This window comes from Sylvia atricapilla, chromosome 7 (genome assembly GCF_009819655.1).
Source record: "Sylvia atricapilla isolate bSylAtr1 chromosome 7, bSylAtr1.pri, whole genome shotgun sequence".
Taxonomy (NCBI): Eukaryota; Metazoa; Chordata; class Aves; order Passeriformes; family Sylviidae; genus Sylvia; species Sylvia atricapilla.
Genome location: NC_089146.1, coordinates 34,440,736 through 34,467,147, shown reverse-complemented (window position 1 = coordinate 34,467,147; position 26,412 = coordinate 34,440,736). Strand labels below are relative to the sequence as shown.

The 26,412-nt window shown below is 39.2% G+C and overlaps 1 protein-coding gene across 1 annotated transcript in view; it reads right to left on the bottom strand.

The window, feature by feature from the left end:
* The window catches only part of ARHGAP15 (Rho GTPase activating protein 15), a 323,630-nt gene that overhangs the window by 281,623 nt on the left and 15,595 nt on the right, over positions 1–26,412 (bottom strand). The window contains 2 exon segments of the mRNA XM_066323175.1: positions 25,656–25,740; positions 25,742–25,833. Of these exon segments, the coding sequence (XP_066179272.1) occupies positions 25,656–25,740; positions 25,742–25,833 (177 nt within the window).

Here is a 26,412-nt window from a genome sequence, read left to right as displayed (position 1 = left end):
TGTTTTTCTGGATGAGGGCCAGAACACTCCATTCTTTACAGGATCGAACTTACTGGTGGCAGCTTGAAGTTTTGCAATAAAAGTACAAACTAGTCACATAAACTTTTGTGGAGACCACAGAGAAGGAGGGGTGACACCTGATTTACTGATGTCTGTGGTCATTTGGTTTCCCAGTCACTCCCAAACTGCAGTGACAGCTCATAATCGCTTAGATAAAGAAACTTAACAAAATGTGTTGTAGCATTTCTTAATGGCCACATCCCTTGAGAGACACCTAGGCAATGGCAATGGCAAGGAGAATCCTGTAACATTTCACTCACTGCCATGCTCAAAGTGACTTTCTTTCAAAGATCCAATCTTGGGCAGTATGGCAAGTCCATCGTTATCTACAGGAAATTATTTGGAAACAGCTGAGGCTATGACATGGTTTCATGTCAGCTGTGAAAGGCACTGAGAAAATCCCACAGGCCTCCCCACTCAAAGATGTCCCTTTGTCATTTTCAAGGGCATTTCATGACATGAAAATTGGGAGATCCTTCAAAGTGACGGAGGGCAGGGTTAGATTATAGGTCAGGAAGAAATCTTTTCCCTCACTCAAGGGTGGGAAGGCCATGGCACAGGGTACCCAGAGAAGCTGTGGCTGCCCCATCCCTGGAAGTGTCCAAAGCCACGTCGGACAGGGTTTGGACACCCTGGGATAGGGGAAGGTGTCCCTGCCCAAGGCAGGGGGTGGCACAGGATGGCATATAAGGTACCTTCCAAGGCACACATTCTGTGGCTCTATTGAATTCTATTCATTTCATTTCAGCAGACAAGGAACTTTTGTCCATTATCAAGAAATAGAGGATGTCAAGAAACAGCATGAACAGCTCTCCCATTCCTCCCTCACACCACTGCAGATGCTCCCAGGGCATTTGAGCAGTGCCATCACTCAGCCCTGGGGAAAGTCCATGTCCCAGTGGGCTTCCTGCCCACAGCCACTGGCACTCCTGCCTTGCTCTGGAGCCCTCCCAACACCATCCTCCTGAGGATTACGTTAGAACCACATGGTTCACATTTTCCTTTTCCCCCATTCCTTGTCTCAAAGGGATTTCTTCAGGGAGAAAGGTAATGAGACTAAAGGCAGTGTAATATGACATTAGGTCTCTCTGCCTTTTTTTCTAAGGCTTGCAGGAAAGACAGGCACAAAGTGCAGTTTCAGTCCTGTCCCCACCAGCCCACATTTGCTCCTCACCCTCCATTCCCAGGCTCCCAAAAACTCATTACCACGCCGGTGACTGACACACTTTGCTCAGGAATAGGAGCTTGCATGGATGGAGCTTTGTGCGCTGGCTACAGACCAGATAATCTCTCCATGCATCATTTAATAAGAAAACCATTTCACAGTCCTCACAGGCCTATGCTACATATGACATACTCTCAGCAGAATCTGCAGTCTGAGACCAGTGGGGGGAAGAGGAAAAGCAGCAAGCAGAGCTGTGTTGCCTTCACCCTGCATGCCCCCTTTGAGCACACTGCCCTCTACACTCAGCTCACATCTCCAGAGCCTCTGAAAATAATGATAATGGTTTTGCTTCCCTTGACCTCTTGCTCCCTTATAAATCAGAATCCTATAGACCTTTCCCACAGTGCGAGGGTCCTCCTTTGTATCCAAGGCTGTGAAGGTGGGTATTTTTTATCAAGGCAATATAACCACGTGGGCGTGCTGCTCCCTGGCTTCAGGACTTGCTGTAGACGAGCACCTCGGTGCCTCTGCTGGGGGAGTAACTCCATTTATCTCACTCACGAAAGAAGAGCAAAATAATTACTCAGGTCCTAGTTTAAATTTCAGCCCAGTGTTAAGATGAGCTCATTCTCTGTGATCAGAGGATCATTAATCACGAGTTTGATTACTCAAAGCAGAGCCTGTTTGAAACTATGTTGCCTTCTTTCCCCTAATTATTGGAGGGGTGCTCTAAATTTGGGGTATCCAGTTTGGGCTAATATTTTAAGTCCAAGAATTAACCTTCACTGATACTTTTTTCCATTAATGGCTTGCTGTTTCCCAGGAGCAGATTTTTCCCTAGAGTGGGAGCCCTTTTGTTCCTCTCTAGTCACTCAAATGGCCTTTGAATTTTGTCCAATTGATCCTTGCTTTGAGGGAGTCCCAGCTGATGTAGTTGGCTTCATTTTTAGCATTTTCAGGAGCAGGAGAAATGCCAAAAGCCTATGTAGAAGAAGAGACAGCTACAAAAGGTTCTTACCACCCATGTGTGTTCAAGAAATCCTGGGGCTGCTCTAAATTTGACCGTGGGTCACTTGGATTCATGTACCTGGGGATCCAACTATCACAAAGGAACCAACAGCTGTGCTGCCTCTAATCTGCAGGATTTCCAACTGGAAATCAAACTGGAACCCAGTCTCCAAGCTTCAATATGCTTTAATTGCATTAAATACAATCCTCATCGATTCCAGGGAAGAACATAAAAAGTGAGACTTTTGATAATTTCTATTTGCCTTTTCTGTTGCAGCCTGTAATATGCAACAAAATGCAGCAATGTACACCCTGTGACAGCATTCATCCAGCCACACATAAAAAGGTATATTATGAAATCTAATGTATTGATAAGTTTCCTATTCTGATCTTTCTATTCATCGCGCAGTCATTACTTTTGGTTCCCTGTGATATTTGAATATATTTATCTAGACTATTGCAGATGATTTGGTAAAATTATGAGATGCAGCAATGGTAGAGGAAATATAGAGTAAAAACAGCAGGAAAAAAATGCAATAACTATCAGAGCTTCACTGTTCTTTGCCTCTGACATCTACATCTGCAAAACTGCTCTTTGATGTCATGACTATGAGAGGTAAAAATCAAAGTTAATACAGACATAGAGTAATGATAGATTATTTTCATGTCCCCTTTGGATCTTAGAAAAATAAAGACAATAAATGTGAGAACTCAGCTGTGACAGCAAACTGTGTCAGCAACTCTGACCTGAAAATGCCCCAGAACTGTAGTCTCAGGGTAAAAGGAAAGAAAAAAAAATATCATTAAAACTTACTAAGTAAATGTGCAAAAAACATCTACAAGAATTGCCTTTACAAAATCACATCCAGCACATACACTACAATCAAAATGCTCTCAAAAGCTCTCTCCTGAAAGGACTGTCTTATAGAAAAGCATAATTAACATTGATGTCACACTCCTGCAAGTCATCCGTTGCTGTTTGCCACATAAATACCCTTGTAGAGAAAATAATATTAATATTCCTAGACAAATGCTCAGTCCTCTCTAGTGGACCCCACATTAGCACATCTCTTTATCCTGTCTACCTAATTCCTTCTTTCGCATTTAAACAAGCCAAAAACTCACCTTATGCTAGCGCAGAAGCAATTTTTATTTTTGAAGGTTAATCCAACTCAGCAGGATTTAGGGATGGCACTTTTGCTTGGTCGTAGGCATGTTGGCTCAGGCCAGACAGCTGTTTGGACATTCTCCACTGGGAATCTTGCCCTCAACACCACAGTTGATGCACATACATGGTCTACTGGCTGCCTACTTCCATGCCCATCTGTTCAGATGGCATGGTGCCCACTCACAAGTTCGCTGGATCCTTGCCCTTAGTGTGTAGATGCCAGGCAATGATGGGCTTAGATGGGCAGCCTGCAAAATACTGAAAGTGATCATTTTTTCCTGTAGGAAGTCCTTCCTCTGCAATAGCACTGAAGCATGGGCACCACATGCTACCCTACACTTAATAACACCTGTGGACATATATGTGCCAGGAATGGAAAGTGGGGGGGGGGGAATGTACTGGGTGGGGAGGAAATACAGAGTGGAATGATACAAAATTTTGCAAGGATTCCTGTGTAAGAATATACTCTCCATTGCCCATGGCAGTGGAGGTTAACTGGGAACAAAGTGGCTCAACGATCAGAGCAGCACAGCCGTGGCCACATTGGCCAGAGCCGCCTGGGTTACCCTGATTCCCACTTCTGATACCTAACTCCCCTTAAAACTACCTTGGGTACTGCACACCACCCAGTAGCCAAAGTGTGAAAAAAATCAAAACCAAATTGTACCAAAACCAGGGGGAACTAAACCCAGACCTGTCTAAACTTCAATGCACATTCCATATACACCACAGAGCACAAAATATTCCATAGGAAGCCACGGCACCAGCAAAGGTAGATGGGAAATAAGTCATGTTAACAAAGGTCCATTTTAAATTGTGTCATTGCCCTTTGAAACAATAACTGAGAAAACTCTACTTGGTAACAAGAGAATATTTCAGATCATTTACTAGATAAGAAAAGTTTCTCTCTCTTTTTTTCCAAGTCCAAAAATCAACCTTATTGGAGCTATATTAGGACAGAGCTGCAATTTAAAATTAAAATATCATTTTCTTCCCTAGTTCAATTAACAGCAAATCAACATACAGCATAATTTTACTGCATGAAATAAGCTACTTAAAAAATTAATACTTTGTTAACTATACCAAAACTATATATTTTATTTACATTTTATTGAAATTGTTTGAATTTTGTGCCTACAAATCCCAAGGTATTTCCACAGGCCATCCATTATTTTGTTGTTCTTCATACATTGTGTGGAAGTCATTGGAAAAGTCACAGAAATTCTGCTCTTTGATTAGATTAACTAAACTTTTAGAAGAAGGAGGGAGGGGGAAATCAAAGACTGCTCAAGCAGAGGTATTCCAGTGTAGCCTTTGAGGATTCCTCGTTCCTACCAACACTGTGGTGAGCAAACTATCAGTCTTACAAACATTAATGGAAAATGAGGAAACTGAGTTGCAAATACCCATGAAACATATTGCTAAAATTATTCCAACAAGTGCTTTCTACTCTTTTTTCTCCCCCTCGTTGATCACACCCAACAGTGCTCCAACAATTTCGGGCGCGTGAGATCAGGCTGGAAAGAAAAATAAATCTACGAGGTTTGGGGGCTCTCATCAAGTCAGCAGTGAAAACCTGTGCTTGGAGGCACATTTAAGCTGTGTCTAACTTAGTGTTTACTCTGGGGTGACTGGATTTGAGCGCACTGTCCCTACCCCAGAGAATTGTTTGCTGCGCGGAGACATCAGTCTTGTCTTTGAGCATGCTCCACGGAATCACTCATGTGTGGCTGCTTGATCTGTTTGGGTCTGGACATATTGTAAATCCTTGTGTCCAAGTTACACGGGAGCGGTGCCGAAAAAGTCCTGGCTCCAGGATGAAATTAGATTTATACAGAACGCAAGCCAAAAGAGTCGCTGTGAACATCCGGTGACAAAAAAATCAAAGAATCGGAATAAAAAGGGATTTGCTCTGATTATTAATCTTAGTTCAACTTCTTTAATCTGAAGGGAAAAGAAACCACTAAGACCACCTCATTTCTAGCTTTGGGGCTGTTGATTCCAGGCAAAGCAGAGGTAAAACATTGGCTTTTACAATGGAAAGTCCTTTGTTTTCCTCAGTGCAGAAATTTTCACAAAGAACCTTTTTGTGTGATTGAAAGGAATATCTTCTAACACAGGTCACGGCTGACAACCCCATAGCTAAATCTTATTAAAAACTGTTCAGAGACCAAAATTAGAGACTGTAATACAGAACCACTTGGATACCTGTCAGATTGATAATATCTAGATGACCATCTAACTTGCCACCTGCTCTCCCTTCCCTTTGCACTAATAACCTGAATAAGCTTGTGAATACTTTTTCCCCAGTCCTGTTGGCTCATATTAGTCTTTCATACCATCAAGACCTGCAATCTCTTAAAAAAGTCAGTTTTGCTTATTAGTATCGTTCAGAAGACCAAATTACAGATGCAGCACAGAAAGAATGAAGCAAAGTTTTCAAGCAGATTTTCCCAGGTGCCATTAAAACATTAATGTGAAAGAAGGAGTAATCAAGATAATAACTGATCTACTTCAAGTAGCTTTTTAAGCAAATGGGTAATTTTGCAAAGGTCAATTAGCAGGACAACTCCCTCCTATTAGATTGACACCATGATATTCAGCTAGGAAAAGAATGAAAATATTTAAAAGCCAAACTTTTCTCCCCTCTTCCTCGGAGATTTCTCAGTTTTATATTTAATCACAACCTTGCAGCAAACCAGGTAGGACAGCAGTGATTGCGAGTGCTGCTACTCAGCTCAGGGATTCTCCGCTTACAATTTGCCTTCATTTCACACAAAATTAATATCCTAGCATTTTTACCACAACTGCTGACACAGTAAAACTATGATGATGTAAAGGTTAGGGCTTGGCTGGGGTTTTTTCAAATACCAAAGTTAGTTCTTCAAATTTGTATCAGGCTTCAGGATTCTTGATGAGATTCTTTGTCATACACATTAAAAAAAAAAAAAAAAAAAGAGAAAAAGTACAATCTATTTGTGTCTTGGCAAAGTTAGAACTACAATTGCAAAATGCTATTCTTCATATTGCTTAAGTGTTATTCATATTTGCCCTACAGAGACATAGAAACATTTCAAAAAATCTACTCCACAACTTGGGCCATGTCCTGAAGTGAGCACTGGGGACAGGGAATATTCCTGATCCAAGCACACTGGACCTCCTGATATTACTCCTGTGGCATCACATTGACAGCAAAACACATAATGCTAACACAGCAGATAAAGGAAGGAAGAAATGGAATTATCCTGTTTGAAACTTCTGAAGCGTCTAGACAGACTGAAAATTGCCCCTGATTTGATTTTCCTAATTCTGTTCTGACAGAAAAAAGTCACCTATTTTCAAAACATTAAAAAAAAAAAGCTCTCAGCAATACAAAGATCGACCACTGCCATCCAAAATGTGCGCAGTGTACAAAGGCAGCACTTACTCCACAGAAGTAATTTACTTTCATTAAAAATCTCCAAATTATGCATCTATATAATTCATTAAAAAAAACAAACAAACCATCCAGCAACTCAAGAAAACAAATGAACAAAATATTGTTAGAAGCTTTGGTGGTACATGAAAAGAGGACTTTAACTGCATATTTCAGTGCATATATCACACTGTACATACATATACACCACACTCTCAGCAAAGTCACAAATATACATCATGTAATGTAGGGAAAAAGGTTTTGATTTATCACTTTTGTGCTTGGTTTCTTCCTCTTTCACCCCAGTTCAACAAAAGCTTTCAGACAGCACCTGCCACTGGATTGCTTTGCTTCTCCACCCCATGACATGGATGAGGAATCAAGATGGCACCATTTATGAAAATGCTTATATAAATATTTATTCAAACTATGCTGGACTTAGCATAAGCTGGATATTTCTCTGATACCTCCCTGGAATGAACACATTCCTTGGTTGAAAGCATGAAAACATGATGAATTTACCAATTCTCTTGGTAGTTTCCCCACTAGTCTTTTGCAAATGTGCTGTAATTCTCATTTTATTTTGGGGGGGTTCCAACTTCCTGACATTTCATCTCGTATACCCTTTTCCCACTACATTAAAGAACTCTTTGGTGCCCAATGGTGTCCCATAATGTAGGAAATAATTTGTCTTTCAATTTCTTTCAATAATTTAAATATGCTGAGGTCTGTAGATCTTTCATTGTCAAGACAATTTTCCTAAACTCGTTTTTGTTGGTTGCATAATCTTAATGATTTTAGAATCACTATTCTGTCTTTCTACTCATCAGTGCCACAGGCAGACATAAGCATTTGCCATCTCCCTGCTCCTTTATCACTCACAATGGTCAGCTCAAACTTCTTGACCCCAAAGCACCCACAAGAGCCATGTTCTACAGCAGAATCCAGAACACAGTTCCTAATTCTGGTGCAGCATGGCCTGTTTCCCATATATACATACATTTGGATAAATTAAAATGCACTCACAGCCATTAAGCCACCCAGATCACTCTCCACAAGTGCCTTTACCCAGACTTATTGCCACTCCATCAATCTTTGCTTTATTTTCAAATGTTATTAGAACTGTTCTATTTACTTCCATATCGTGGATAAAAAGAGTGATTAGTGTCAAGCTTAATACTAGTCCCTGGAGAACAACTCTAAAAATTCACCCAGTTGATGATGATTCCCCAGGGAGTACTTTCCAAAACGTGTAAATTAATCAGTTCTTAATCCATTTAATGTGTGCTTCACTGATACAGCATATAACTAATATTTAATCGGAGTGTCACGTACTATTAAGTCTAGTGACTTAAAAACTTTCACTGCACTTCACAAGTATGGCTCCTGTAACAACCAGACTTACATCAAAAAATAATCCTTTTGGTTGTATTTTTTTTAATTTGGTTTTTTGCTCAGTTATGATGATTGACATCAATGTTATTTCTATTATTTTTTTTAATGAACCCTGGAACACTTTTCCATTAATTGACCTTAAATACTCTTATAGGATAATTTGACTGCAAAATTTTCCAAGTCATGCCATTTTCCCTTTCTGAATACTGGCATAATGATTGCCCCTTTTCTAAAGTTTGTAATTTCCATGACAACTAAATATTTACAATTTAAATGAACAGCATGGACCACCTCAGAAAACTCGGTAACGTTCTAGTAAGACATTTATTTAGGTTTCCTAAAATGTTGCCAAATACTGTTAATTCTTCTGAAATTTACATTCAACATGCTTTTAGTCATTAATAGGATAGAAAGCTCATCATCAGTTTCTCACAATCAAACCAAGTGGTTTTAGGAAAACACCAAACCACACAAGCACAAAACCCACAAATATTTATTCATTATTCTGGTTTTTTTTCTGCATCACAGTTATAAGCCTCATCATCTTAGCAGTGAGCCTGTAACAGCACAGAATTAAGCTCCTAAAAATAGAGATAAAACAAGTTTACTGAAATTATTCCTGTGCACAGAGTTCAGGACTGAAAGAATTTGGAAACCTTGGGGACACAGGGAATGCATCAGTTTTGTCCTGCACTGCAGGGCTTGCAGGATTCTCTCAGGGTACAATACCTGGGGTGAAGTTGGTTATAGGGAAGGTGTTATACACATTTGTCTGTTTTTCACTGTGTAAAGGACTTGTCTTTGCCCATAACAAGTGCAATTACAAAATATCATTCAATTAGCCAATATAGCCCAGGTTGTCACTGCCTAGATTCAGTTATAGGTTTATAGGTTTTTATAGGTTTATAAACTGCTGAATGCACAGTATACCTTATAGACAGAACAAAAACTATCTGGACTCTATAGCTTCCAAGTGCTAAAATAATGAAGTTGATTTTGCAGTGCCCTGCATTTTATAGAATCATCTTTATCTGTGAGGAAAGTCACCTAATCAAAAATGGGATATTTTCCCTCATTTATATAGGTGCATATACAACCAGGAAGGCAGAAGCAGGCTGGTCTACTGTGACACGCTGATTTTTTTAAACACTTGCAGGTTTAACCATGTGTGTTAAGTGGAGCACAAGAGAAGATAAATCCACCTAAATTATAATTCCTTCAGTCACTTATTAAACATCACCATAGAAACGAATTCGCAAACTATTTTCCATGTGGCTCTAAAAGTCTCAAAATTCATCTTAAAAATCTTCTAATGTCGGTATACAAAGGGCCATTCGCTTCCCAGCTCAAATATCCAAAATACTCCAAATGGAGTCTGACCTAATAAACCCTACTCCAGATTTGAAGATCATCAGATCCATTACACAAAACCATTCAGGCAGAGATAGAGCGGTGGTCGCAAATGTTCAGATAAATTACCATAAAGGCACACGTATCTCTAATAGGTTAATAAGTACAACCAGTGGGAAGTGAAAATGGTTGTTTGCCTATAGACTACTGTGAGAGTCCATCATTTATGGGGGGGAATGCACACAGAAATGTGTGATGGTGGTTTTTTTCCCCCACCCCCACTAAACGCCATTATTTTAATAACTATTGAAAGATCAGGAGGTAGCCAAACGCCGTGGACGGAATTTTCTTGAAATGGCTTGGATCTGCTTTGCAAGTGATATTTTTGTGAGGCTAACACCCCTGTTTTGTAGGTCACACGGATATCCACAGACTGTGCGGACACTGAAGGCGCTTGTCCTTCAGCCTTCTGCCTCACCACATGATTGAGCATCCATATACCTTACAACCATACACCCTGTCGAGTGTTATTCTCTTACATATCACAATTTACCTCGCTTCCTCCACTCAAACATGCAACCAAGCTGAGCAACAAGCTGCTTCAGCTGCCATGTCATTTCAGTTTTTACACATCTTCTCTTTTTATGTGCGCTCTACATCTCCGTGATGTCTCATCTCCCCGTTCCACTGCCATAGGCTACGAGTCAGGAACAAAGCTCAGGCTCAATGTCAAACAGAGTGAAAATGGGAAAAATATCATAGAGGAGAAAATTAATGGGCACAAACACAGCTCTGAAACTTCCATCCTTGTGGGCTTTGCAACTTTCTTTTCTTGGCAAAATATGAAGGGAAAGGAGTAATAGTGATTCTACAGAAAATGCCTCTAGAAGGTATTTAGCTAAGGAGCATCCCAGTCCAAAATTTCAAAATGGAAGTGTTATGCTTGCATATTAAAAAGCAAATAACCTTGTAAATGTGCAATCAGCCCCTTTTTCTTAAGAATTAATTTATTTCCACTCTCCACCATTTTCCTGCTGTCCCTCTTTCCTTGCCTGACCACGCGGTTCATGTTTCCAAAAATGCCTCAGCAATAAATAGTCCCAAGTCTGACACCCAGGAACAGACCCCGAGGCTGAAATTGTGGCTCCTCTGCATGAACTGTGGTCTTTCTCTCATTTCAAACAGGGAAATTTCAAGGTGAAACACATGAAATCTCTCTTTGCCAACAGGTTTGCTAGTTATGTCTTTAAAACAAAAATGTTGCCTTTCAACTTGTCTCACTGATTTTTATTTTTTTTTTTCCTGTAATAAAAAAATATTGGTTACAGGAAAATTATGATGTTTTCTACCCCATCATAAAAAATGAAAACTAACCACACAACCCTCAAAACCCAATACTGTAAAAATGGTTGATCCTACCACGTGGACATGGCTGGGAAATTCCACTGTATGGAATCAAGGCCTTGGATATCATTAGACATTTGGTGACTGAAATCTAAATCATGGCTAAGACTTTTTAAGAAATAGAGATTGTATTTTTCTGCAAAAATTAGAAGTCCCAAGGCAAATAATGTAAAGGAAAAATGGGATGCTCCAGTGTAATTTTTGAATTGTAGAATTATCTTGCTCTAGAAAATATGATTGATTAGAAACCTGTATCTCTTATCCCCAAATGAGCTATTTTATTTTTTTTTAATAGCACTACTCCTTTTGTCAGTCACCAAAATCAAAGAGACGCATAAATGCTAGTGTGTCAAATACTAATATTGGTATTTATTTAGATCCAGGTACTTGATTTATCAACTAAATTATTTATTCAAGAGGTAACACCATACTTCATGTAACCCCATTTTGTGTTCTGTGCTAATCTTACCTGAATATATTATGTGCAAGCTTCATAAACCTTTTCACTTTTCAATTTCAGTCCTTCATCTTTTCACTGTTTGAAACATATAATTTATTTTTTGTACTAACATGCTATAACTGAGCTCACTGCAAACTGTATACGTACTTTTTAATATATTTCAGATGAACAAATCACAGTCAAAATATAAAATGTCTTTTTTTGGGGGGTGGGAGTGAATTCATTCATGATGCATTTTCAGTCTGTTTATTAAGTAATCATATCTGGGTACAAGTGTCAACACAATTTACGTTTTGAATAATGTGAAGCAGATAACCTCAATTAACAAGTAATTAGAGTCATTTTCCTATTAAGCAGTTTCCCTAATTGTTTTTGAAACCTGGAACTAAAATTGTAATAAATAATAAGCGGCCAAAACATGTCCCTGCATTAGTTTAATCCGGGCTCTTCCAGTGGAGCCTGGGAAAAAAAGCAGCAGAAATAAGGGTTGACTCCTCAGGAGCTATTGAGAGCAGAGGGAAATATTTTGTAGCTATGGACTCTTCATACTGTATTCCTCTGTTTTTATTATTATTATATTATTATTGATATTATTCTCTTTCCTTTCCCCTCTCTTTTCACTCCCATGATTTCCTATATGAACTTTTAACATATGGGATATTTGACTTAATCATTACTGTGGATTGACTAGAGCTCATCAGGGAAAGCCATCCCCCAGTGAACACAGAGGGTGTGATCTCAGCTGAACCACATTTTACAGTAATACAAATGAATTTGATCCCTTACACTCTACCTTGTCAGCACACCATGCCTCTTTTTATGTAAAATAATAAATACCATCCTGTTTTTCACGTTTTTCAACACAAATAGGACAATTTGTGTGTTGCTGCTGGTCATAAAAAAAAAAAAAAAAAAAAAAAGAGTCCTTCACTTGAATTATAGTTTTTAAATGGATGGCTGTCATATCTCAAGTACAATAAATGAGCTTCGGCAATATAAAAATTTCACATGTATTTCTCTGCTCACAAAACACCTAGGCTGCACTCTGTCTGCCACATCCAAAAATGGGGAAAAATAATTTCCTAGCTGAAAACAAGAAAAGATTCAGCAGCTGCTCCTCAGCCTAAGCCAAAAAAACAAGTGAACTAAAAACTAACAGAAAAGCTACACAAAAAAATCCCAGAGAAAAAAAAGAAATTAAAATAAAATTAAAAAAAAAAAAAAAAAAAAAAAAACACCAAGAAGAGCAAGTGCAATAATATGGGGCTGCCCCATTCCTGGACATGTCCAAGGCCAGGCTGGATGGAGCTCTGAGCTGCCTGGTCAGGTGGAAGGTGTCCCATGGCAGGGGTGGAATTGGATAATTGGATGAGTTTTATGGTCCCTTCCAACTCAAACCATTCCCTGGTTTTATGGTTTTCCTCTCTTGACCCACAAACTCCAGCCTAAGCCAGAGCCTCCTGTCCTGCAGTTGCATTTATCACAATTCCACTGCTAGGAGATACCATTTTCACCTGAAGGCAAGGAATGAGATGGAATTCTCTACAGGCCACAAAGGAACCAATGTAGCTGAGCCTACTCAAAAAGGCTCTTGGTACATTTCTAACCAGACTTCACCCTCCACCCCACAAACACTTGGCTGTTGGCTTCATGTCTACAGGAAATTTTGCCAGCCTTGGAAGAGCAAAGGACTTTATTATTTACTTCATTTTTATAAAAATTTCAATAAAGCACTAAATCAAAACCAGAGCCCTCAAAATAAAAACTAAAAACCTAGGAAGACAGCCTGAGAAATTCCAGGAAAAATTGGCAACCACTGAAGGACATGATCTGTCCAGAAGGAATACAAACATTTAAATAACTTGCTGGAAATTAGACTTTGTGAAAAATAGCATTGATTCCTTTCAAGTCATTTTATTAAAAGGTCTATTAATGCTTGGCTTGCACTTTGTGGCCATGAGAGATGTTGGAGCAAAGAGCTATCAAAGGTGGCTATCAAAGTTGGGTTTTTTCCATTTAACTTTCTCTAACTATTAAGCTGCTCATTTTGTGGAGACAATCATTAGTGTCTTTAATGTGAAACAAAGCTTCTGGATAAGAGCTGCTAGCTGAAGATCAATGAAAGATATCATTTCAGTTACAGCTTTAATAACTGTAACAATAGGGAGCCTGGCATTGCAGCCTTTATGCATTAATGTAATTTAGAATCTACCAGGTACAAATCTTATCAAACATTAGCAGTGGCTGCGTTGGGATTTTCTAGGTAAGAAAACTGTGTGATAAACGGGAAGTATTTGAAAGGTAAACTTTCATGTAATCAGGCTCATCTGCCATAAAAAACATGAAAGAATTTACATGAGGAAAGTGAACAAAATAAACCAAAAAGAGATTCTGGGAAAAGGATGGACAGAGTGGACTAAGATGTCTCTCTTGTTTATACCAACAAAAATATGGCCCACAAAACTGAAGGACTGGGAATTTCAGCCAAATTCAGTGCAACTAAAGATTTTCTGTAAACCACCATACATAGAAAAACAAACCTACCTGGATGTGCAGTCAGCAAAACCCCAAAACTGAGGAGGAGCTTTTTCCCTGGCTGCCAACAAGCACCAGCACAAGAGACCAGGACCACAACCCTTCCTGCAGCCACAGTTCACAGCTCCACCCAGCAAATTTGCCTTCCCACCCCATTTCTTCCATCCACCTGTCTCCAAATCCCTCTGCTCCCTGCTTGCTCCATGCTTTTCACCATGGGCTCCACTGCCCCAACCTTTACCAGGTTTTTGGGATTTGCATGGTGGTGTCAACCTTAGTCTTCTGCAACAGTTTATTTACAACCACGTTATTTCTTTTCCTAGCTCTCCAATTTCTTGATTAAAAAAAAATTTAGAAAACAAAATACAAAACTCTTCCACTCCAAAGGGGAAAAAAAACCCCACCAAAAACCTAAGAAAAGAAAATCAGGCCTGAAAATGTTAAAACACAAATTTGGATCTTGCCTGCAAAGTTATTCTTAAAACCTGATGCAATCAATTGGCAGTTCTTTAAACAATTTGTTTAACTTGTGTCCAAATGTCTTCAGGTTTTAGTGCTTACAGGTGGCTACTTTAGATTTACACTTTAATTTTGAGAAAGATCTAAACTGGGAACACTGAATTTTCAGTTTATCATTTGCTGATAAAAAATGGAAAGCTCAAAGTTAAAGTAGCCAACTACTGGAAAGAGTTGGCACCTGGCATTTTAATTTTTAAACATTGGGGGGTTTTGTGTAATGAGGTTATAAAGTAAGAGTCTGAACTTCAGGACCACAATCAAGAAGAATGAGCTCTTAAGGATGACAGAATCACTGATGGGAAGCTCAGTTGGTCCAAAATCCAGGTTTGGTCCAAACAAACAAACAAAAAGTTTGGATGCTTGTTGGGTTTTCTACCTGCCTTGGGGCTAGAGATGTCATGAGAACAGATTCTCCATCACAGCTGCAGCACTTCCAGTCCTGGCCACGGATGGAATATCCAGGAGAACAATCTTTCTTACAGAGCTCTGGGGCAGGGGAGGGAAGTAAGGGAAAATAGGATGGGGATTTCACAGTCTTTCAAAATCGATTCCAAAACTGGGGGAAGATTCAGAGATTAGAAAGGAAAGTACATTTTTTTACTCAACTTGGGTTTTGGCTGTGGTCTTCAAATTCATTTTTTTGCTGCAACTGGCAGAGTATGTGGCAGCTCGAGAGTCAATAATCACAAAAAGAAAGGTGTAACTGCTTCTAAAGTTTAGGCATATTCAGTACTGTCCTAAATTAACAAGCATAACTTAGTTGCATGGCCTATGACACAAGTTAAAAATTGATTTTTTTTAATAGGCTGCCTATAGAGAAATGAAGCTCCTTCTTCCACTCAAGGTGGGCCTTTGAAAGGGGAGGTTTCATCCAGCTGTGTGTGCAGGCACACCTTAACTATGAAATCATGGATGATAAACACCTATTTCCATTAAGGCTATGAATCTCACCAAACAGGAAATCAAACAGAAAATAAAATATTACCATGTTAACATGACAGGATCAGATCCTGAAAAAAAAAAAAAAAAAAAAAAAAAAAAGGTTGACTTCAAAGGAAATTTGATCTGATTTAGGGCAAGAGAATGGTGCTGTCAACTATCGTCTAAGAATAGGCACACTGCCTAACAAGGACACTCTTGTCTGTTTTAAAACCCCTTCTCAGTGCATTAAACAACATTTATTAAGCCTGTGCATGCACAGTGCAATAGCACATGTATTTAGGGCATGCACAAAATAATTTGATCCCCATTTCATCTCATTGGTACTGCAAATATTTCATTGCAGTAATAAAACAAACAAAAAAAAAAACCCTGGTTCTTTACCTCTCCTGTCATGTTGCATTGGGTCACTCGGTGCCACATGATGTGATATCATGTAGCTCAATGCAAGGAGACACATGTCCCTTCTCATTGGAAATTTAAAGAAATGGAGCTTACTTTTCCCCTGTGGGAAGCTATGCAGGTCAGGTGCCCAAGACTAGCTATGGGAAGTTTGATATAATCTCAGTTTCAGTACCTACATATTTCAAATCTGACGGCATTTTTGAAAGGAAATGTGTTAGATGCCACAATTCAGCTGCAGCAGAGTATTTAATAAAGATAGCGTAAAAGGGATATAATTCCACGGCTTATGTTCCCTGTCACGGTGTGCACTGACACAGATTTCCAGGGAGACTCCTTTAAAAACACTTTTTAAGCATACTTTTTTTTGAAATATACAGTACAGAACACAGGGGCCCTCAGAGAAACCCAACGCCGCTGAAAGCACTGGGGTATAGAATCAAGGGAAGAGAACTGATTAATGATGAAGCCAAAATAAGGCTTCTTTTATTTTATTTTTTTCTTTTTTGGGAGGTATGAAAAATAGTGAAACAGTTAAGCACAGAGAATATAGATAAGGAAAATGTACAGGACCTGGGGCCAAGTTCTCCTCTCAGTTACACTAGCATAATTGTGGAATAATTCTGTTTAATTAATAGAGTTAATATGTGAGAATGGAATTATCTACATAAAGAGCATGACTGAAACATAACAGTTGAGGCAGCTCTGAGGCAGCCTCTTTAATGTGTGGAAAAGAAATATACATTCTCCACAGTCCCATTTTACAGGTAGAGAAACAGAAAAAAGGACTGAAAAATCCCTTTGGCAGGCAAATGTCCAGGCTGGGGCAAATATCCAGGGAAACATGACAAAATCCAGTCCAGCTCCTTCTCCAGTTGGTTGTAACAAATAAATACAACTGAAGGCTATCTTGGAAGCCAAGTGAAATATTCTGTATAAAATTATCTTGCTAACATCATGGTATGTTGCTTTCTCACTCCTGAATGAAAAAACACAACTTTCTAGTGTTGTTGGTCTGTTTAGCATCATGATGGCGACTTCAGTGTCATTAACATGTCTGTATATTTGGATGCCACCTCTAGAGGATAAAACAGTCAAAAAATCAGAAGCCTGAGGAGCAGAAGCAGCAGAGATTTCATGAAATGAATTTTTCTTACTGGTAAAAAACCACAAGGATTTATGGTATGGACTCTGAAATTATGGTAATACAAAAGCACTGGGATCTTTGCAATTTGAACCAGATATTGAGGTAGAGAAAATAATATATTTGGTGAGTTCTGGTTGGTTCAAGCCTTATGTCCAAGTTTTCTTAGTCTGCTCCATTGCCTCACCAGAACAGCTCAAAGGCTACACTCTGCAGAATTTTGGAGCAAGCAAGGTTTGAGCTACAAAATCCTGATTCAACTCCATGATGGTTCTTTGGTTTGAACAAGATAAGATGAAGGAGAGGAACAAAAACTCTTAGAGTTCACCTCATTTCATCATTTTTACAATTTCTAATAGAAAGAATGAAGAGGGGTGTCTCTTGCTCCTTTTTCCTTCTAAGCTCCTGTTGGTTGCACAGCCCAGTCCCCAGTTATCGGTGAGAAATTACAATCTCAGCCCATGCCTGCACTCTGCTCTTAAACAAGACACCATATTTTATATGATGTGGACAAAAATTGGTATTAGCATGAGTTTTCACTGCTCTTCTACAGATGACAAAAAAAATCAATAATTACTAATTAAGAAACTCCTATTTACACCTTGTCTTTCCACGTGTTCTGTGAAGAACTACCACCACTACCGTAGAAGATATTTTCTGAGTGTTTCTCTATCTAGTTTCCTATCAGCATCTCAGTGTTAACAAGTAAGAGTGGGAACTCTGGGCAAATAAAGGGTGAGTTCAGGGTTCCTGGTCCTGTCCCAATCTCTCACGAGGTCCTGCCCTGAGCAGTGACACCCCAAACCCCAGCTTGAGATGAACCAGTCGTGCCATCTCATGATTCCACAGCTCCTGTCAGCATCAGACACTAAAAAACGGCTGCTAAGAAATTAAAAGAAAATATGGAACAAAAGAAGTCAAGCATGGGTTTTAGATGGTAAATTAAATAATATTTTCTGAACCAAGTTTTAATTTTTCCCCCTCAAGACATGCATTACACAGAGAGAAGTGTCTATCTGAAAAGAAAAAAAAATAAAAACAAAAAAAAACCTCTTTAATTTCTTTTTTTGTCCTTTTTAGATGCCTTATCAGCTTAAAAATATTTTATATGTATCTACACCAAGCTTTCTATGAAACTCAAAGGGATTATAGATTTTGAGGAATCCATTGATCTGCTCATAAACCACCCAAATTCTAGAAAACTCTACTAATGATAGAGCAAATGTTACTTTTTTTTTTTTTTTTTTCACTAGATGGTATGAAAACAACTGAGGGGGTTGTCCATAAAGAGGACTCAAAACTTCCTAACAGCGTGTTCAGTTAGAAGACATTTTAACACTGAACATCCTTCCAAGTAATTCCATTTTTCGAGCGGCGGAAGATGGTCTTGCCCACGCTTTGGAGGCAGCTGCTCTTCTAGCTAGCATCTCCCAATTTTTTAAAGGAAAAAAATAGATAGAAAGGGGAAGGGAAAGGGAGGGAAGAGGAGGGGAAAGGGGTTGTGGGCCCGGGCTCAGCTGCTCCAGCTGCGATCCCTGGTGCTGCTCTGCCCCCTGGTGCTGCCGCGGCCGCAGAGCAGCCGCCCGCGGAGCATCCCCCGCTGTCACTTCTCGCTCCTCCGCCAAGTTCAAGGTCAGTGCCTAGCTATTTTCAGCTCATCTCTTCTTGATCCATGCAGAGAAATGACAAGGTAACGTGATTTGGGGTCAGCTGTATTACAGGAACCGTTACATAAACGGAGAAAGTGGAAATCAATCCCGGCTGACAGTGTCTTCGGGATAATCAGCGCTCACTCCATGCCGCTGTCAGCTCCCCTGCATCAAACACCATGTTACTTCTGTCACATCTCCTTAACAAAACCAGAGTCTCACTTTGGCAAAGTAAATAAATATTTCACTCGGGCTTGCATTTAATTCATTGTTTAGAGAACTTTAGCACTTTGGAGCAAAGAGTCTCCATTTGGAGGAGAAAAGACAGCTTACCCTGTCAGGTCCATTACTGCCTGCAAAGGGCTCTGGCAAAGATACAGTCTTATGAAACACCCCATTCCTCACATTTCCTGCTTGATTCCTTTAAGCAGATGATTGTCCTCCAAATCTCCGTCACCCAGCAGACCTCGGCTTCCCAAAGCGCTTCACCACCCCACGGTCACCCCGGCCGCATCACATCTCTTCCTCCTTAACGTTGCGGGACACCTTCCCTCAATTTGTCTGATTATTATGGCTCCATGTGAACCATTTCCTGCCCTCAGCAGACATCTTCCCTGACGCCGGGTTATGAACGTATCGCTCCACAAGATGCGCCGCGTTCAGCCGCGTCTCGGTGGCCGCACACGGAGCGGCGGCTCCCGGGGAGAGCGGGGATCCCATCCCGCCCACCTCGTGCTCCCACGGAACCCCGCCGAGGAACGATTTGCCACGATATTAGCCCTTCAGTAAATCCCAAAGAACGGAGCTCCTAAAGCTATAAAATGGATTAGAAGCAATTTAAAAAAGAATTAACAAACTAGAGTAAGAGTATACTGTCAACAAACAAATGCTTCATCATAGCACTGTAATTTGGAATTTTAATTACCCCTCTGCTTCTGTAACAAAACAATGTCTGAACTGGCAGCCATTTGAATCTCTCACAGGTCATTGAGCATTCTAGTTAATTACTCTATGAATAGCCTGTTTTTCTCCCCTCTGGAAACACGTTTCTAATGGCAGTCAAGGTCTGACAAATGTGTCATCTACATAATTAGCTAGGAAGCAACACAAAACATTAAACATGCTTTGTGCCGACAACTATCAAAACATTTCATTTGTTGTCAATTATTCATTACTTTGTAGGTTCTGAAGGGGTTGTTATTATGAAAATAAGTCCAGATGCTAACAAGGTTAGAGTTTTTTATTCAAATTAGTAATCAGAGGACTAACTTTAAAAAATGTGTCTCGTGTACGTTTATGGCAGCGTTCAATCAGCACTAAATTATAAACGAATTTAGCTAAGTTCAAGTGAAAATAGCCATGGCAGAGCACATACACTAATTTGTGGAGTTGCAGCTCTCTTGAAGTTTAGGATCTAAGCTGAAGTAGCAAACTTTCAGAACCTTTGGCAAGACTAATTTGTGCTTGGTAAATAGAGTAAAGATTTTCACAGCGTGAGATAATGTAAGATTGAAAAAAAAAAAAAAAAAAAAAAGAAAAAAAAAAGAAAAGGGGGGAGGGAAAATGGAGGTTTTTGAACCTTTTTCTACCCTTCTGTCACACTGAGTAAAAGTCAAAATCAGCAATTCTGACTCATATAATATCTCGTCTGAACTTCGGTTTATTAACAAGGCAGCCAAACCAGTTACATTCACCATTCCTTTAATAGAGCTGAAATGAATTTATCCTCACTTTCAAGAAGAAATAGGTGCTGGTTATTTCCTTTACTATGATCTCATTATGATGCTGCCTGTCAAGCTACGCAGCTGAAATGGTACAGTGAAACTGTGGGGAGGAGAAATAAATGGGGAGTTGAACAAAACAATTAACTTCTTCCCTTTTAGCCAGGATTGTTTCAGCTGAGGTGCTATGATGTAAATATAAAGAATACCTTCTCACAGGGCATATTTAAGAAAACAGAAATGAAAAAAAAATATTATTCACAAAAGCAAAGGGCTTGTTTGAGCCTGAAAACACACCTGCACACAAAATATTGGTCCTGTGAAAAGGCTGGGAAGCAAACCTGAGGAAAAATCACATACTGAAGGCAAGCTGATCCCTCAAATAGGCTCATGCATTAATATTCTACTTTCAGCCTTTAAGTCAGAGGAGAACATCCATGGGCATAGGGGCACATCTGTGTAGGCTGAGGGCCTCTGCCCCAGAGCCAGAGCAGCCCCTCAGGTAGGGAGCAAGGGACACAGGCACTGAAATGGGGGAAAAACTGGAGACAAGGGCCAAAGGACACAGTCTGTGAGCACTACACCCAGCAGAGAGCAGACCTTCATTTTCAAAGCACAAAACCAGTCTGAATACAGGAAGGGGACATATGACACACTTCATTTCTCATTTTCCTGCCCTGGAAAGGACGATGACTAACGTTACTAAACAGATTTGTTTTCTTTTAGCAATATTCATGTTCAAGAAGTGAAACTGGGCTGTGTTTGTGAACCCACTGCTCCCATACCTACCCTGAAATACTTGGAGCAAACAAGGTGTAAGCTTGCATTTTTACCGATTCCCACCCTTGTCATGGGAAGCTTATATTTTCTATATCTGTCCCAGTGCTATTACATGATTTGTGTACACCTTGAAGGGAACACAACATTTTTCCTTTATAGAGACAAATGTGGCTGCATCTATAAGAGACCAGTGCATGATGATAAAATTTGCAGGAGTAAAGCCTGGGCAGTCACTATTAGATCGCAGGAAAGAGAATATTTTTCAAAACTACATCAGGAGGAGGTTTTCTGCTTTTAGAAATATTTTGTCAAGATTTGCTTTTTCCTCCAAGAGAAAAAAGTAAACTGGGGGAAGAAAAAAAAAGAGCTATCCTCAAAACTTTCCCTAAATAAACTACTATAAAAGAAGCTCTGATGATCTCACAGAGATTGAAATAATCCCTTTTTGAGCTAAAACTACCCATAGCAATGAAACTGAAAATACTCTAAAAGAGGGCTGGAGACTGTCTTGTAATTAACATTAAACAGATAACATATTTACGAGGAAGTCAAAATATTTTGGAAGCCGATAATCCTGTAAGCCTTAACGTGGTATAAAAACAACAAATAAATGCAAAGTGTTACTGTTACACATGCCTGCCTGATCAATGGTTTTCACATATTGATCTATAAATGGAGTTGACAGTCTGTGTTGGCTGCACATTTTCCAAGCAGCTCTATTTTGTACAAAACCAATACGGGCAATTACCTTTGTTTGAGATGCCAAGTCTTATCAATTCAATGTGATTTAGTGTCATTTTAATTAAATATCAGGATCTACTTCAGGACAATCTATACAAACAAAGCCTCAAACTTGACTATAAGCTTGATTTGAAGTAAACATGTACAAGCCCTGCAATTTCAAAATATGGCTCAAAAACTCTGCTAAACAGAAGGTTTATATTTTAGCAAATTTATTTCTGTCTTTTTGGCTAGCCATAACTTTGGCAAGTGTTCTATGATCACAGGAGTAAGAAACAAAAGAAGATTGCTTCCCATTTCTCTGATAAAGTATTAGGGAGATAAATAAACCTACCAGTTTGTTTAACCTAATCAGGAAAGCTCTGATACATTAACATTTTGGAATGTCTAAATAAGTTCTAATTCTTAATATAGACACCAATAAAAAATACATTCCATTGTTTGGAGCAGCTCTGAATGAAGCAAAATGCACTTCTCTGGGGTTTAACAGATGAAAATAGCAAACATTCATTTACACTGCTAGTTCAGACGCTACCATTAAGCAGAGAAAAGAGCCCTCCCTTGCCAGTCTGTGTCCAGCTTCATGATTTGTGCTCTTTAGAATCTACATTAATATCAATTTCCACCTTTGCACAGAGCTCAGGCTTTTCCATTGAAATAAATAACACAAGCCCCCAATAATCTCTTGCGTGTTCAGTTCCTGCCTCCCACATTTGCATCTGCACCACTATAAAATGCACATGTGCATATGGCCCCACTGATTGATGCACATCCTTCCCTGTCACACCACAGAAAATAATCTGTTCACCTTCAAAAGTATAGCCCCAGGTGTGTTCACAAGCACCACAGCAAATGCTTCAGAATACAGCAAATCCCTCAGAGAAAATTAGGCTCTTTTTCTCCTCCATAAATCACCACTCATCTTTCTACCTTTGTGCCTGGTTGAAGCCCTTTATTGTCCAGAGTGGGCATTTCCTCTTTCCAAACAAGTTTTAGAAATCTATGTTTCTATTGATTGTCAAAATGTGCCAAAGGCTGATTGCCTTAATCCGCTAAAGTCAGTGGGTTTTGCATAAGTTGAGCAAAAAGGATTTGACCCATTTATTAATAGAACAATGTATATGGCACACACCAAACATGGACATCAGAAGGGTGGTATGTAATCCTTTATTCAGGTGCTTCTAGTTTTTCAAGAGAAAAATCTCTCCAGTAATAGGGCAAAAATACTCAGTCAACATAAAATAGAAAATAAACATAATCAATGGATGTCTCATGGATTAGATCCATCATCCAAACAGAGGCAGACTGTGAAAACAGAAAATTTCCAAGTAGGAAGAAGAGGGTAAATCCTTTTCTCTTCAAGCACAAAATAATTAGCTTTGAATATTCTGGTAATACGTGTCTTTTAGCAGAGATCTGTGTGCCTTTAAATGCAAAAGTGAAGACCATAGAAAAGTGCATTGGAAGGAGAGTGTCTTGATTTTTAAAATAACATTTTTAAATTATATATATATATATATAACACAGATATATGAGTGTATGAGGGGCCCTTCATTTTCAAGACACTTGGAAGGGTAGAAGACGCTCCCCTGTATTCCTTTCCCCCAAATCCTTCACAGGTCACATGCCCAGATATGTCAGCACATGGCTGATACACACAATTGGTATTTCACTGCTCCTTTAGCTCGCTGCTTTTAAAGCCCACAGTTGAAAGCATTTGAATCCTTGGGAATTTTGATTTTACTTTGGGCGTCAGCAAACAACTTTAAGAGGCTTATTTAAGTAAATACGCCCAAACACTTTCAGCCTGTCAATATCTAGTCAGAAAATTCTGCATGGCAAAAAGAGATGAAAAGAATTGAAACAGAAAGGAAATTAGTAGCATGGCAAGCTTTCAATCTATTATGTCGGAGCCAAGTTTGCTTGGTAAAATGACATATACTGGGTAAAATTCCGCTTTTATGTAATTAGCTACTAAACAAATGCAACACAAAGCAACTTTCCAGCTCCCAGCCAGTGAACATATTGCACCTGGTGTGGTTGTTGGGATACGGCAGTGACTATTTTTGTCTAATTTAACTTTTTAGAGCCCTTGCTCTCTAACAGTCCAGCATACTATCCCCCAAACTAAAGTTATGTAACAAGGTAATATCAACAATGAGAAACTGCATGATAAAATCCTGCCCAAAAGTGAAAAATGCTAATTTTGTCTCATTTAGCAGCTGGATACAGAAATGCTCATTAGTTTTAAGAGGGTTAATCCTTTTAACTTTTGCATATTGATATGCCAATTATGCCTAATTGTACAAGAGGCATCAGTCAAGGTAATAGTGCATAAACACATGAAAGTTATTAAGTACATCCCAACATGTAAAAAGTAGGTGTTAATTGGTAGCTGAGTTCTGCAGGCTATTGAGGTGGATAATTCATTGAGAGATGGATCACTTGTAATTTCTCTACATAATTCCTTTTGCAGTCTCATGCTGTGATGTTTTCATGCTTGTCAAAAACAACTGCAGCCTAGTGCCTTTTGTTAAACACAGCCAATAAAACGTTAGGCACCATTAAATATACTTAACTTTTAAACTTTTTCAAAGGTACAGTTCTTCCTGGTATTACATTACAGTATTCCCAGTAAATTATTATAAGCAGCGTTCCAAGTTTTAGGTGGAGGAACACTGCAAGTCAAATGAAAGGGGGAAACATATGCAGTGTGTCTGAGGCAAAGAATATAATTTAAATAAATGCTAAATGAGGATAACATCAGCTGCTAACATCTAAACAGATTTTCACTTTGGAAGTATAAGGTGAAATGAGTTAAGTTACACCAGAGAAATTAATCACTAGAGTAACATGTTTCTAAATAAGTCTAAATTTTGAGGTTAAATTTTGAGTAAAAAAGGCAAGGAAATACTGAAGGTCTTTTGTCTTTCCTCCATTTAATAATTTTGTCCAAAACCTGAATATTTCATAGGAATCCATTACATCAACAGCAAAAAAATAATAGTTGGCGTGGCTGTGAGAAGTGGCTGAGATCGGGGACTCTGTCCCCAGCTAACAGAGTCTTTTCCCTCATTTGCATTCTCAGAGAACAAAATGGATCTGGAGTCCAAAAAGTGGCTAACATTGCATAAATAATTTTGTAACATCATATGGCCTCAGCTGCAAGTTGCCACCATTATGGAAGAAAATTAACCAGGGGAGACTCATACCAATCAGTTTGTTTAGCAGCTCACAAGGAGTACAGGGGCAGGGATGCAACTGGCAATAGAGTTCATCACTAACTATTTAATTTACAAAAAAAAAAAAAAAGCTAATGGATAAAAAGTGATTAAACTCCTTTCACTCTTTTAACTACTGAAATAATAGCTCAGCCCGATTTTTGTACAACTCTTATAGCAAGGGTTATTTTTGTTACAAAGTTTTTCTATTTGCAGAGTTTAAAATTCCCATTTTTTTCTTCTGTCTCCTTTTGAAGTTTGCTTTTTGAGAAACTGTGATGTGTATCTGAAACTGGAAGTGCTATTCTCTGCTACTTAAGCCTTACTTAAGTGCTGTTACAACTGGGAGTTGAAACACTGAGTAGATGTTATGATCACGGCCACCAACGCCAAATCCTGCATTTCATTAAGGAAAATTGTTATTCCAAGGCCTAGAGATACTCCTAAAAATGTATTAGTGACTTTAAATCCTTTCTTTCAAAGGATGATAATGGAACCAGTGTCTTAACATGCATAAAATAATTCCATAGGTTTTAAAAAATCAGAAGATTCAGAAAATATTAGGAGTGTTTTACTCACGGGCTCGGCGACTTTCACATTCTCAGAGAGAATCATAGATTTGCTTTGGCTCAGCCTGTCGTGGTGACTGTTGGAATTTTTGATCCATTTGAACAGCCCCTGTGCTGTGGTGAGAAGGATTAGGCTTTTCAGAGGCTGTATCAGAAGTTGAAGACCTTTCCATGGTTGCTGGGTTGACCTGAAGAATGCAAAATAAGAGCATTAATCTGGGGGCTCCTCATACAAAAACGTATCAATGCCAGGTCTGTGTCACTGCAGTCAGGAGAAGAAGCTGAGTGATCTTGCTGGCAAGATCTTGATCATCTTTGAGCACCCAGATAACTATCAGCTCTGTCAGCCTGTAGTTTTATTATTGTCCTTATCACTCTCCCATCCAAACTGCCTTGGAAGAGTTAGTTTATGTAAAAGATTATCCTTATCTCAAAAGCCATTCTCCTCCATGGTGTAATCTCCCTGCAAGCCTCTGCCACGTCCAGCTGGCAGCCACTCCACTTTGTCTTTGGCCCTGCTCACAGGACACATTTTAAATCTTGCAAAGGGAAAGGACACGCTGTGAAGCCAATTAACATATCTTACCTCCACAGTCCCACACGGGCCAGCCACAAGTGCATCTCAGGGCCACGCTGCAACCCTGCTAGTGTCCTACAGCCAAACCTGGGGCTGATAAAATAGCCCTTCATTTTCACAGTCCTACCAGCACCACGGATGAGATTTTGTTTCTCTGTCCATTTTTAAAATCTGAAATTGAGAAATGGCT